The 13117-nt window shown below is 39.2% G+C and overlaps 1 protein-coding gene across 4 annotated transcripts in view; it reads left to right on the forward strand.

The window, feature by feature from the left end:
- The first annotated feature begins 1243 nt into the window (after positions 1-1243).
- pitpnm3 (PITPNM family member 3) overlaps positions 1244-13117 on the forward strand; it is a 104515-nt gene continuing 92641 nt past the window's right edge. For all 4 annotated transcript variants that reach the window (XM_075473171.1, XM_075473172.1, XM_075473174.1 and 1 more), the window contains exon 1: positions 1244-1616. In XM_075473171.1, coding sequence (XP_075329286.1) covers positions 1592-1616 — 25 coding nt within the window. In that variant the 5' untranslated portion in view covers positions 1244-1591. The remainder of the gene's footprint in view (positions 1617-13117) is intronic.

Here is a 13117-nt window from a genome sequence, read left to right on the forward strand (position 1 = left end):
GCAATTCTAATGAGCTTGAAAGTCAATATTTGGTATGACCACCTTTATTCTTCAACACTGTCTGAGCCCTCATAGACAAGGTTTCTTGTTATTTCTTTAAGTAGTCTTCAGAAATAGTTCTCCAGGCTTCTTGAAGGACATCCAAAAGCTCTTATTTGGGTAGTGGCTGCCTTTTGTTACGATATCTGTCAAGATGATCCCACATTGCTTCAATAATGTTGAAGTTCAGGCCCTGGCGAGGATTCATCACCCCATTACCTGTTGCTACTGATTTTGAGTGCAGTCGTGTAATTTGGCATACTTCAGCCTTTTCTGTACTCCTTCCTTAAGAATGGCTTCTTGACAGCCACCTTTCCATGGCACACTATTTCTGAGGAGGCCTGAGTGAAAGGTAGATGGATCAACTGAAGGTCCAGATCCATCTCTCAGGTCCTGTGTCAGATTTTTGGTGGATTATTTTCCTATTTCTTAAGTACATCACTTTTAGAAACTGATCATCTTATCTAGGTAGTATTTCTTCAGGTCTGCTACTTCTTCTTTGCTCCTCCACTTGTCCAGTCCTCTGAAAGCCTGTTATAAGAAATGGGAACACAATGTGTTTTTTTGACAGGCTGCTAGTAAAAAAAAAAGTGCATAAAGATACAATTTACACACAACAGCAACAAAAATACAATCATCTTTAAACAGCCAGTTACAATGAATGGGTTGAAAATTTGTGAAACAGCAGCCATTGTCTAAAGAAAAACTTTGAAAGTCATTTAGAGAGCTATTACTGGAAGATTGCAAAAAAGGTCTGGCTGCTTCGAAGGAAAATAGCTTATAAATAAAGCATTTTGCACTGGACTGTATATGATTCTCCTCTTCATTCTTGTAGGCTACTGGATTATCTTCTTATAGTGGATATGGGTTAACCTCACCCACACAACTATCTTTTCATTTAAATTATCACGTAAAAACTTCAAATTGTGCTTCACAGTTACGATTCAGTGCGTCAAAGGCAATAGTTGACTTTATGATGGCCTTTTCTTCTATTTTTAGTTTATGACCAAGAAAATGGAGCATGTCCTTCCTTTCTCTTAATTTAAGATACTTCATGGGTGTTTCGTAAAGTAAGAAAACGTTAGCAGGATAAGCACGGACGCCCTTTGGCAGCTGCAGCCGTGTGCGCACCGCTGGAGGCAGTCGAGCTGCAGACCGGAGCTGGTTTCGAAGCAACTCTGGCTCATGTGAGCGGCGGAGAGGGGAGAAGCACTGGGGAGCTGGGCGGGCATGACATGTGAGCAAAGTCTGCACAGATACAACACATACTCAAAGTATGTCTGCGGCACGGGCGGCTCGAAGCTCCGCTCGACTTTGCACAGATGAGTAAGAGCCTAGCTGCTGATTCAATTGCTTTTGTTTTAACGCTCCGTGCTGAGAGAAGAGCCACACGGCAGCAGCGGTCCCCCCGTGCCCGCTTCACCCTGATTCAGTCTGGCAGGTGCGGCAGTCAGGAGAGGGGCGGAAGAAGAGCCGCTGTTTAATTAACTATCCGACGAAACGTTGCCGCGCAGAACACCGTGAGAGACAAAAACGCACGGGAGAGGACACTATGTCAAAGGAGACAAGAGGAAGAGGTAAGCAACACTGTATGGTCTCGTGCTAACAGGTAGACTCGTGTGTAATGCTGGATGCTGGCGCGCACAGCTGCTGCATGGATGGATGCGGTCCGTATAGGAATGCGCATCAGTCTAAACGGACCTCTGCAGGTCACACAGTCCGGTCCGGTGGACTGTCCTTCATCTGTCAGAGAGCCTATCTGTCCTGGTTGTATCTGTGCGTCCGTGCAGGTGGAACAAGTCTGTCAGATGTGAGAAAAGACAGAAAAACCAAAGAGAGGTAGTGAAGTGTTAGTGACCTCCAGACAGACTCAAAGGCTCGTGGTCAGCTGGCTTTATTGTCACAGCTACTGCTTCTCGACTGTATGTGAGATCCTGTCTGAAAACGAGCCTAAATGGGGAGGAGGGGGCACCCTTTTTAGACATTCACTGTGTGACCATATACTTTCTAAAAAAAATTAAACGTTAACCAATCTGTACTTTCCAAACCTAGATCCAGATCAGAAATCAGAATATGAACTACCAGGACATAGTAAGACCAGGAGATATGGGAAGGAACAACACAGAGGGGTTCAGTGGATGTGTGCTATTTATAGCCAGCAGTTTCTCATGCAGCCAATTTGATTGTTGAATTGGATATGCGGAAATGAGACTTGACAGGACACATCAGCAGAGGCCTTTGGAGTCATGACATTTCTGTAGCATAAAAGGTCTTTTGTTGTCAATTGAAAAGATTATTTTTGCTACTTAGATGGGCCACCTGTTTGCATTGTGGTCTTAGTCCGAGTTTCAATAAATCAGTAATGCACTGTACATTAAAAAGGATTCTTTGGTACGTCTTTGCATCAGTAGCATTTCATTTGCATTCTTTTGTGTTTTCTTCATGATTGTGCCTCAAACTTGAATGTTTTTCCTGTTTAACTAACACGAAAAGTTCTTGTGTCTCAGAATATCACTCGGTGTACAGCTTGGATTCTTGCTAGCAACTGCAGAGTTTGGGTGTTGTGAGCACTGATACTTTTTTTTTTATCTTTCATGCATCTCCACTATGGAAGATCCCTTGAGCAAATCGCTGAATCTCCTACAGTTCCAAGCTTAGTTTTCTGCCTGTGCCCTCTGTGCTCTGACCTTTTCCTCAGGCCAGGGGTGGATGGAAAATTTTCCTGCAGGGTTTTAATGACATATTAGATTATTGTTTCATAAAGTGGTGACAAAAAATGTCACAATAGAGAGGGGATCTCCTTCAGTGTGGTTTGGGCTTAGAATATTGCTGCTTTTGATTTAAGGTAATATCCTATATATACTTATGAGAGTGCAGAGACATACATAGGTGATCATATTTAAAATAACACGAATAAAGAACTTACAAATGCTGAACAAGGAAATAAGCTTTTTTTATTTCCACATAATTTCATACATATTTCCAAAGTCCTACAAGCAGTATATCTTTGGATAGGTTTAGGGGAAGATAAACTTTAAGATTCAAAGGGAAAACTTTAGATTCTTGAAATCTATTTATCAATTTTAACTTGGAAAAAAGAATCGCTACCAACCAATGGTAAACATTGAAAATGTTACTAGAATTTGAAATAAGAATCTAAAGGGTTTGAACAAAGACTGACAGCACAGCAGATTCATTATCAAGAGCACAAGTATAAGAAGGAACTAATGAAAGGATCAGTTTTATTATGAGGGAATGATATTTAGGTCACAGTTTATATAGTTTATTTTAGCATCTAATAACTGTACCAGTTTGCTTAAATCAAAATGATGAAATGGTAAAGTGCAGCATTTATGGTTACAAAGCCCTATTCCGGTGCAGGGTGCCGCTGTTTAAGTGGTCTCACATATTTCTACTGAGGATAAGACAACCTCTTAAAAGCTGGCACTTGGACAGCTTCTGAAAACTGAAAAAGTCCAAAAGTTGGAATCACTGATTTCAGTGGCCACCCATCACAAATGCTGAGACAGTGACATTGTACTCCTGTTAAAAATGGAACCTGTAACTTGGTTAAAGCGGATGGTAATGTGATTTACTTGTCCAGTTGTGGTCCAGTCAAAACCTATTACAATCCAGAGATATAGTACTGTGCAAAAGTCTTGAGCCACCCTATATTTCTTCATATAATGAGAGGAAAACATGGTTCTATGCTAAGTTGCCTATTATTTTTATAATCAAAACTGGTTTATCCCTTGAGTTTGGGGCCTTTTTATGCTTGAATGAATAAAAAAAAAATGGTCAGGTACAAAGACTGGACAGAAAATTAGTTAAAAAAAACCCCAGCTAACGTCCAGAATGAAATTTTCAAAGATTTTCAGAAAGCCTGGATAATATCCCTCAAGACCACATTAGAAAATTACAAGAAGGACTTTTTATGTTTTTATTTTACTCTGTGTTACGTGGGGATGTCTTTTGATTGCATAAGGCTTTGGTGGGTGGGCAGTTAGTTAGTTATAAAGCAGGGTTGGCAATGTAGAATATCCAAGTTCAAAATCGGCTTGGTTGGCATATCTGAAGATACGATATCCTCTCATCGCTTTGCTCCCTCCCTATTTGTAAAAACTGAGTATAAGTAGCCATAGAGAGGCCTCACAGTGAAAACCCAACTGTAAAACCCAAAATGCCTCATTCACAAACTTGTAGAAATGCAGACTTGTTCTGAAAACACAGAGCACTGGCTCTGGCACCTGTATTGCCCTGGTTGCCTGAATGGAAAACATGGAATTGAGGAGTTTGTGTAGACCACAAATCAAGCATGTTGTCCTATTTTTAGTAGACAATCTCAGGAGACAAATTAACTTCTCCGGATCCATGGAAAACTATTTTTTTTTTTATCTGAGCAGCTGCAGCTGGATGCTTTCTCCAGTTAATCTTAATTGCATTTCTTTGAGTCTCACCGTAAAATTCACTTGCTAATGGAAACTTAACTGCAAGGACGTGAATTATTTCAGCCAAGCTTTTTAAAATCAATTGAACCCTGCATTTCCTCAGCAGGCTGCTGGCAGGTTGATGGAAATGTTCTGTGTCTATGAGGTTATTTTTTGTGTAGTTATATATCAAGTGCCCTATCTGTTTTTATTAAATTCTTCACTCTGCCTCTGTTCACACTCTAGAAGTAGGGCAGCTCTTCCAGCCACATTACTCCTCACTTTCCCACCAACTTTGCCAGTACAAACTTTTTTAATTTCACAAGTTTCACTTGCGTACACAGATCTTATCTTTGTCATTTTCAATCATAACAGTGCCGCAGGCAATCCTACACATCATAATAGTGATTTAAAATTCCTATCTTGACTCACTTGACTGCAAAATATGCATAATTATCTGAGACAATTTCTGAAATGCATGCTATGCATGAGTATGCTCCATATTTCATCATTTAAGGATACAAGCCAGCTTTTATAATCTTAAGCTTTTCAGGTTGCATGCTTTTTCACCTTCTGAGGCCCATTGCTCAGACTCCTGCTCAGCCTACCTATCAAAGCAAAAGAAAGTCCCAGTTTTATTCATCCAAATCCTGAACATTGTTTTGAGTCTAGGATTACTTTGAGCACAACATTCAGAGAAGTCTTAAAAAATAAAGCAGGTGTTTCTTAGAATTTAAAGTATATTAATGGATTTCTTAAAACCATTTCAAAGTATTTTATTTTGCTCTGCCTATTCATATTCAGACATATTTACATGTTCAGACCAGCAAACATCAGTCACTTCACCATCTACTGAGGGGCTTCATAACTGCTGAAGGTTTATTATCTTTTAATGAGTCTCATTCATTTAATTTGCTGGTCTCAAGGTCACTTCCAGTCCACTTTTTTGAGCTTCAGATTAGGTAGAGGGACACTGTGGTGCCAAATGTCACTTAAGACATTTTGCTTTTCAAATCACTGCCCGTCATTTTTGTCACCCCTCCCAGAGTCTAAATCATTCCCCACTGTTCGTCCTGTCCTAGGCTCAGTGTTTGTCCTACTCCAAGGCTCAGTGTGAGGTACAATGCCACTAAACACTTTGTATTCCTCATAGCTGATGAAATGGAATCTGTTTCAAGGGCTTTTTTCAATTGCTGTCCAAATCGAATAAATGGGTAGCCTACCTGCTATTTTGCTGAGATTCTCATGCTAAAAATAGATCAGCGGGTTGCTGATGAGCAGTCTCTCCCCTTTTTATCCGCCTCTTTTTCTTTTCTTGTAGAAATGAATACCAATAAATTTACTGTTGACGGCACATAGGCAAATTTGCAAATAGAATTTAGTTTGATGATGTGATTTCTCAAAGCAGATTTATTGTAGACATGCTAGATAGATAGATACATGATAGCTTAATGCAACAGATTTCTGTGTGTTTTGTGTTTATACTCTCTCCAGACAGCCTGTTTAGCAAACAGCACCACGGTGTTCTCTGAACTCTACAGAGGCGTGTGCTAATACATGCATCAAGTGACCTCTGATATTTTAGTTGATCGTACAAAACAGTGTTAATTTCAATTTAATAGCTATTTGTCATGGGAAAGCACAGTGGCCTTGTGTCAGGGAGCAGCTTTTCACAAAGCACACAGCAGCTGGGCCTCGGCTGTTTGAGGTTAGAGACCGGAAGGTGGCAGGGGACCGGCTCCCCTGGAACCAGACTATACTTGTGTTCTTCTAGTCTGTCAGCCAAAAGCCTTGATGTCACACCGATGTGAAAGGCAGGCAGCATTTTCTTTTTTTGGCTTCTGTGAAGCACTACAGATTTCTTAAGCTTCTCTCCTCTTAAACTGACTTTCTAAAGGCACAACTGTTAAGCTTTCTAATCAACAAGCAAATGCATTATGCTTTCAATCTGCAGTTTGCCCTGACAGTAAGTTGTGCTGCTTTTACAGCTAAAGCTAATATTAAATGGTCTGCACTTTAGATTCTGCAAAGTGCTTTTCATTATGTTTTCAATTCACATGTTCACATACTAGTGGCGACAGAGGTCCCAAGGAGGATGCCCACTGGCCCTCAGCTCAGGCACCATTGTTCAGGGACACTTGAAGGAGCTGGGGATCAAACTGTACAACTTCTATTAAGTGGAGGACACACTCTTCCACCTGAGCCCCGAGTGAATGTCACAGCCATTAAATTGTTAGAACAACCCATAGTTGTGATGAAAAAGCTTTGCTAATTAATCAATACATTGAGGAACAGATAATTATTCATCAGCAATCTTAACAGTCAGTGGATTGTGTAAATCCATTCAAAGCCTCAAAGCCACAAAGCCAAGAGATTTCAAACGGTTCAAACTTTTCAAAACTGAAAATGAAATTATAAAATTACAGACATTTATGTCTGGCTTTACACTAAATATTTTGGGGATTTTCATAGCTTGTCCTATAAAACAAGTTTAGGAGACTTTTTATATTTTATAGACTTAAAATTTTAGATGCTAATTGATAGGAAAGTTGTCAAATTAGTCAATAATGAAAACTAGCATCCTTTGACCTTTAAAGAGGGTGATCTGGATACATGACAAAATAGAATGAGGTCTTCCTGTGCCCATTCCCCACCTCCCCACCAAATTTCATTACAATCAATCATTTTTTACAGAATCTTGTTGAAAGACAAACAAATACATTGACTAACCCATTTCACAGGCATTCATTGGTGTTACACCTGCAATTCACCAGCTGCAGCAATATTTGGTACCAGGAACAAAATCTTACCTTGCAAGTCAGCTTGATCCCTGTGAGAACACAGCCACAAGAGGATCCATTGAGCCAGGCCTCCATTAGCCCAGGTGTGATGAATGTAAATCATTAAGGTTCCTTCTCTCTGAACTGGCCCCGCTTGGGGCTTTTTGTTGATCTGATTGATTGAAATTCACTTGTGATGATGACATGTGGATGCCTGCCCTTTTTCAAATGATTTTTATGCAGGACTAAGATGGCCCTTTGTGATAAATCATCTTGCATATCAGGAGCAAACACTGCCTGATGAAAAGATGACAAGATCCAAATTCTGTCTTCCACGTGAGATGGTTATTTTTCATTTAGGTTTCTCAGCTCTGCTCTCTCTCACTGTTTGATCAGATTCAAACAACAAAAGTACTTGGGTATGGATAGTAAAAATCAAGCTTGGTTTAAAATGCACACTTCTACCACTTTAACCCTGTACGTTGAAAAAGAGTGCTATAAGGTACAGAGTAAGTTACAGGAGATGCCCAGAGGTCCTGACACATCAAGGGTGTTTGATGCACTGAGAATGACAATGGCTTCATAAGACAGACAAACATAGTAAACACACACCTCCACCTAAATACTACTGATACTTACTCCACACAGCAGTGCAGGACAAAAGATTAATCATAGAAAGTAGTCGAGGATCTTCAACAGGCAAGCGGATTTCTAAAGCCATTTTTGATTTAGAAGGCTTGAAAAAGAAATGGTGAATGTAAATGTGTCACATTTACATTTAATTTTTTGTGGCTTTTCAAAAGAATTGAAATTTAGCAAATGAGCAGCTTTGGCTATCAGAAGACTGTATAGACCAAAGACATGTAAAATTTGTAAATATTAGTGGAATAATAGGTTTATCTTTCTCCGTACTGTATATGTCACCAAGCAGGTCTTCGCTCGCCAGCTGTATCAACTTTGAAATAGATAATGTGTTTGTATCGGTGTCAGTGTGGTATCTTCAGCTTGTTTACAGGCCATTTTAGGTTTATTTAAATCCAGTCCAGTTCACTTTTAAGGCTTTCCTTCTTGTAAACTGTATGTTATTAGCTGGGTTTTCATTGTTGATTTTGGTTTGTCATTAAAATGATGGGATTCACCAGCTGTTTCCGTTCTGAGCAGGCAAACAGTAAACCTATGTGACCAACCAGCATCTTCCCAGACATAATATCCCACATATAGCTGGGGATTAAAGTCATTTCTAAAGAAGAGCTCTTTTCATTTTCTTTCTAGTGGATTACCACAGCAGTATTTGTTGTATTTTCGTCCAGGAGATTTTTTTTTCTTCCAGTTAGAGCAACTTCTTCTTTTACTGTGGTGGTGGCTCATAGCCTATACTTCTACCACCTGGTGACTTTAGTATGATTATTATTAGTAGTGGTAGTAGTGCATGCTTCAAACTAGTCATAAAAACATGTCTGATTTACTTGTCTTTTCTCCAGCTTTTTAAAAGATTGCTTCAGAATGGCTTAGATTGCTATTGGAAACCTGGCTATAGTTGTGCATGGAGAGAACAGTCAGTTAACTAAAAAATGACTGATTAGCACACACAACATTTACAACATTTGGTCATTGAAGCACTGACAAACAAGGACACAAACCTCACTTCACAATGATGATTATCACCTAGTTGTAGCCATTAACAGGCAGTGTCAGACTTGACCTGCTTCGCTGAAGTGTTTATAAACTGCATTGGGAAAGGTGACCGATTAAAATTTTTTTTTTAGGAGAGATCCATCTCTTATGTGTTATTCACTGTAGGGATGGATTTAAACTGTGCTGATACGAAGTTCAGATATGAATATATGAAGAACAGGCTATTTATAGCTATTTCCAGATAATAGAGGACCAGGCAGACTATATTTTATTTGTTGTGGGACGTCTAAACAGACTCAAGAGACACAGAATCCTCAGTTCTGTTCTTTTCTATTTCGGGGCAGATTTCTGCACGGTATCAGATTTTGTCAGCTCTATGTGATTTCCATTTTCACTCGAGCATGTTGCACGTTGAAATGAGTGGCAGTGGCACGATTCATTTCCTCTCCTTTCTCCATGCACAGAAGAAAAACGTTATTGGATTTCCTCTTGACACTGTAGGTAGGGATCACACTGCGATGCTTTGGCTTGTCCAACATTCACTCAGCTGTATCAGGGAGCTCTACCGCCCTTCCTCTCTGCATTGCCATTTCACCCAGTTGCTCTTTTGGGTGCTGTTAGTTGCTTAGACTTGCTTAGATTATTTTGATTATAAGATGTAGACACTGGTAGCACTGCGGCTTACAGACCATTTGGATTCGAGAGGAGGGCAAGCGATGAGAGATAAAGTGAAAAGAAATTCCTTTCGGATGTTAGCATCTGCTCATAAGTAGATTATGTTACTGATGGGGAATATTTTTTGTATAGGACCATCTTTAACGCTGAGCTGGTGATCATGGGCCTCATGTTGCAGCAGTCAAATTTTTATAATTTAATTTCACAGATATAATATTTGTCCAGTGTATTAATTTCATGGCAGGAGACTTAGTTGGAAAACAGAAGTCTGTTTTGCTTACAGATTTTACATGTTCATTTATGAATCCATTGGTGTGTAATTAGGCAGCTTATACGTTGGTTTTAAACCAAAACAGCTGTGCTTAACTTGTGTGTTTGTAGTGTTTTTTGTCTGTAGAGTAGTAAGAAAATGCTTTAGCTTACTGTTTTAATGTGGTGAAAAAGGAATATATATAGAAAATGTATTCCATGACAGAGTAGCATCTGTTTTTTTGTGATTTATTTGTGACATCTGATTTCAAATAGAATTTTGGCTTTCAGCAACGATGACGGCATATATGAGATAAACACTTTGTGCGGCATTTCATTTCGCGATGAATCGCTTATTTTGTTTTGTGTTATAATTGAAGCACACTTTCCTTTACAGCTGTGTGCCTTCGCCCATCTCTTAAAGTCCAGACTCACTCCATGTCAGGCTGTGGGGTGTTTCGTTCCGCTCAAACCAAGAAGACTGACAGAGAGCCTTTCGGACAGCAACAAATCAGATTAAACTGATTCAGGATAAGAACAACAAATACAAATATATTTTTTTATAGTTAATTACACGCTAGATGCTGAATATTAATCCTAAAGCAGACCTGAACATGACATTACATAATGAAAAAGTCTTACAAATGACATAAATTACACCTTGTGAATGTGTCCTCCAGTGGACCTCCTATTACAAAGGTTTATACTCTTGGTTATTTTATAGATTATACATGTGTAGTCTCTTCTCCCATAATCCCCCTAAAGGTCTTGTTTGGGTTAATGTATACAACAACAAGGTCCTTTTGGCATGTAATGAAGCAACAAATGGTGTCTTTTTCTCTTTCTATCTGATGAGGACTGTCTCCTCTAATGGGTTTTCACCAAATGATAAAATTGTCGAGACCTGCACAGGATAGCAAGCTAATGCACATTGGGCTATTTTTGTCAAAAATTTGGCAAATTTTCGTCCAAGCATGGCAATCATTCATTCCGGCATTTAGCTCCACATGAGGCTGTCTGTTGCTATTAATCAAGAAGAGGTCAAGGTGGAGTTTCGACTAATACACATACTGTATCTAATGTCTTCTATGTGAGAAGTGTAAGCTCTTTATTACCACCATACAGACCACCATACTGTAGATGATGGATAATGCTCTCAGCGCAGTTAAGTGCCCGCTCAGTCACTAGAATGAGAACTTTGTTTTGATTTTAGCATGTGGGTCAGGGCAGGATACAAGATGAAGAGTACTTGCTACTCCAAGCAACATCTTTGTTTTAAGAAACCTGAACTATTACTCAATAGCTGAAGGGCAGCTTTTAGGTGTGAGAATAGCCCATTTAAAATCAGAAAAAATAAGGTGACAATGTCTGAAGAAGAGATTGGGATTTTAAAAAGGTCTTTCGAGGTGTTTAACGATATAGTAAAGATTTATTTATTTATTTATTTGTCGCACCGCTGTTCATTAGAAGAAATTTTAGTTTTTTTTTAGTTTTATGTTCCCACTCCAGGGGACTTAAAATCCACTGTATTTCAGGAAATGTTGCACTTCTTTTCTCCTTTTATGCTAGGTTGAAATACAGGTTGGGTTTTTAGGAAAAATTGTGTGCCTACATCCTGTGAGATTAATGAAAATGAGGCTTCTCTGCCAAAGCCACCTGTTCAGCAATTAAACTGCAATTAAAGCCTGGTGCACGTGGAACCCCCAGATGATATTATTGAACCAGTATTCTCTTAAGAGACTTTAGGAGTTAATGAGGCACAGATTAAATACATTGCATCTTAACTTTAGATCTATACTGTAAGTTTGCAAAAATAAATGTCTTGACAATGTTACTAAATATCAGAAATAATTCAGAAACTCATTCAGAAATAAATAGTTTTGTATTTGTGTACAGGGACCTTGCCCTTCACTTAGATATTCCTAGTTTCTTTTGGTCTTTTATGCAATTCTATAAAGTGCAACTTCAGGTTAGTAACTTTCTAGCCTGCAAAACAAAATACATTGAGGTAGGAAAGGCCCTTTTGGCTCAGAAAACTGTGAGCAGCCTGCACTCACACAATAGCCTCTTTCACACATGGGTTGGGCCTTATTGGCACAAAAAAGATGTGTCTGTTAACTCACCGCTGTTGCTCCTCGTAATTCACACATGGAAAACAGAGGCATATCAGTTCTGTATCGCTGTTTCCTTAGACACATCAAGCCGGCGTAGCAGAATCAGTTGAGTGACGACAGCTCTGTTGATTTGAGTAGTGTGCTTCATGAGGCTAGCTTGATGTATATGCACACCTGAGGTGGGCTGATTTTGCTTCCGTTACCACCTCTCTTGGCAGGTGTATCGTCTTCCTTCCTGTTCCACCTCTGTACATTCACACGTGAAGCGATGCTGAACAAAGGCACATTAGTCCCGGCTTGAAAAGGCACATTTGAGAGCGGTCTATAACCTATGATGATGGAAATCTCACAAAAAAAAAAAAGACTCAGAATGTCTACTTCTTCTGCTGGATTTGTACAGTTATGTCCCATGTAATACATAAAATGCACAAATTAATTTACAACTTTCACACACACATTTACAAAAGAAAAATGTTATGCGTATATTTTGTGTATAAGAAGTTGCACCATAATGACTTCTCGGGGCTGGTTCCAAAATCAAGTCAGTCCTCACATAAATCTAAGTTAAAAAAAACCCAACTTAATGGAAGAAACAAACATGACTGGTAAAAAATCTCTCTTTTGCAGGTCCCCTTATGTTTCCAAAATTGCCAAGATGGATACAGCCAATCAATAAGGCTTTAGACTTCAAAACAATAATCCACAAATCATTGGATGACCTCATCATGGGTGCATTAGCCTTTCATGTAAGTCTTTGAGGTCAGCTGGAGTAGTTGGACACTTGCGTTACATATCTCACTCATCCAGTATGCAGCTGTGCAGTCGGAGGTGACATGTCATCCTTCCAGAAGGATTTCTGACACAGTTGTTAATGCATATGTGATAGGAAGAGAGAGAGAAAGATGAATGAATTCAATTATGCATTTTTCAGGAGCTGCACCTGAACCATTTTTGACTTCTCTACTAGAGTTACTAATCTATAATTTCACAACGTCTCCAACAGCTGCTCTCCAACAGAAAAAGATAAGCTCTGTACAGCAGTCCTTCAAGGTAGTGTGTCTCTTCTGAATTTAGCTTAATGCACCCTATGTGAATAGAAAAATACCCTGTTGATGGATAAATTATAGGCTTTGTTTAAGGTGAATAGTCTGAGTCTGCGATTTTCTGTAATTATTGCATAACATATGAGTCATGCTGA

Source organism: Odontesthes bonariensis, chromosome 9, assembly GCF_027942865.1.
Source record: "Odontesthes bonariensis isolate fOdoBon6 chromosome 9, fOdoBon6.hap1, whole genome shotgun sequence".
NCBI classification, from domain to species: domain Eukaryota; kingdom Metazoa; phylum Chordata; class Actinopteri; order Atheriniformes; family Atherinopsidae; genus Odontesthes; species Odontesthes bonariensis.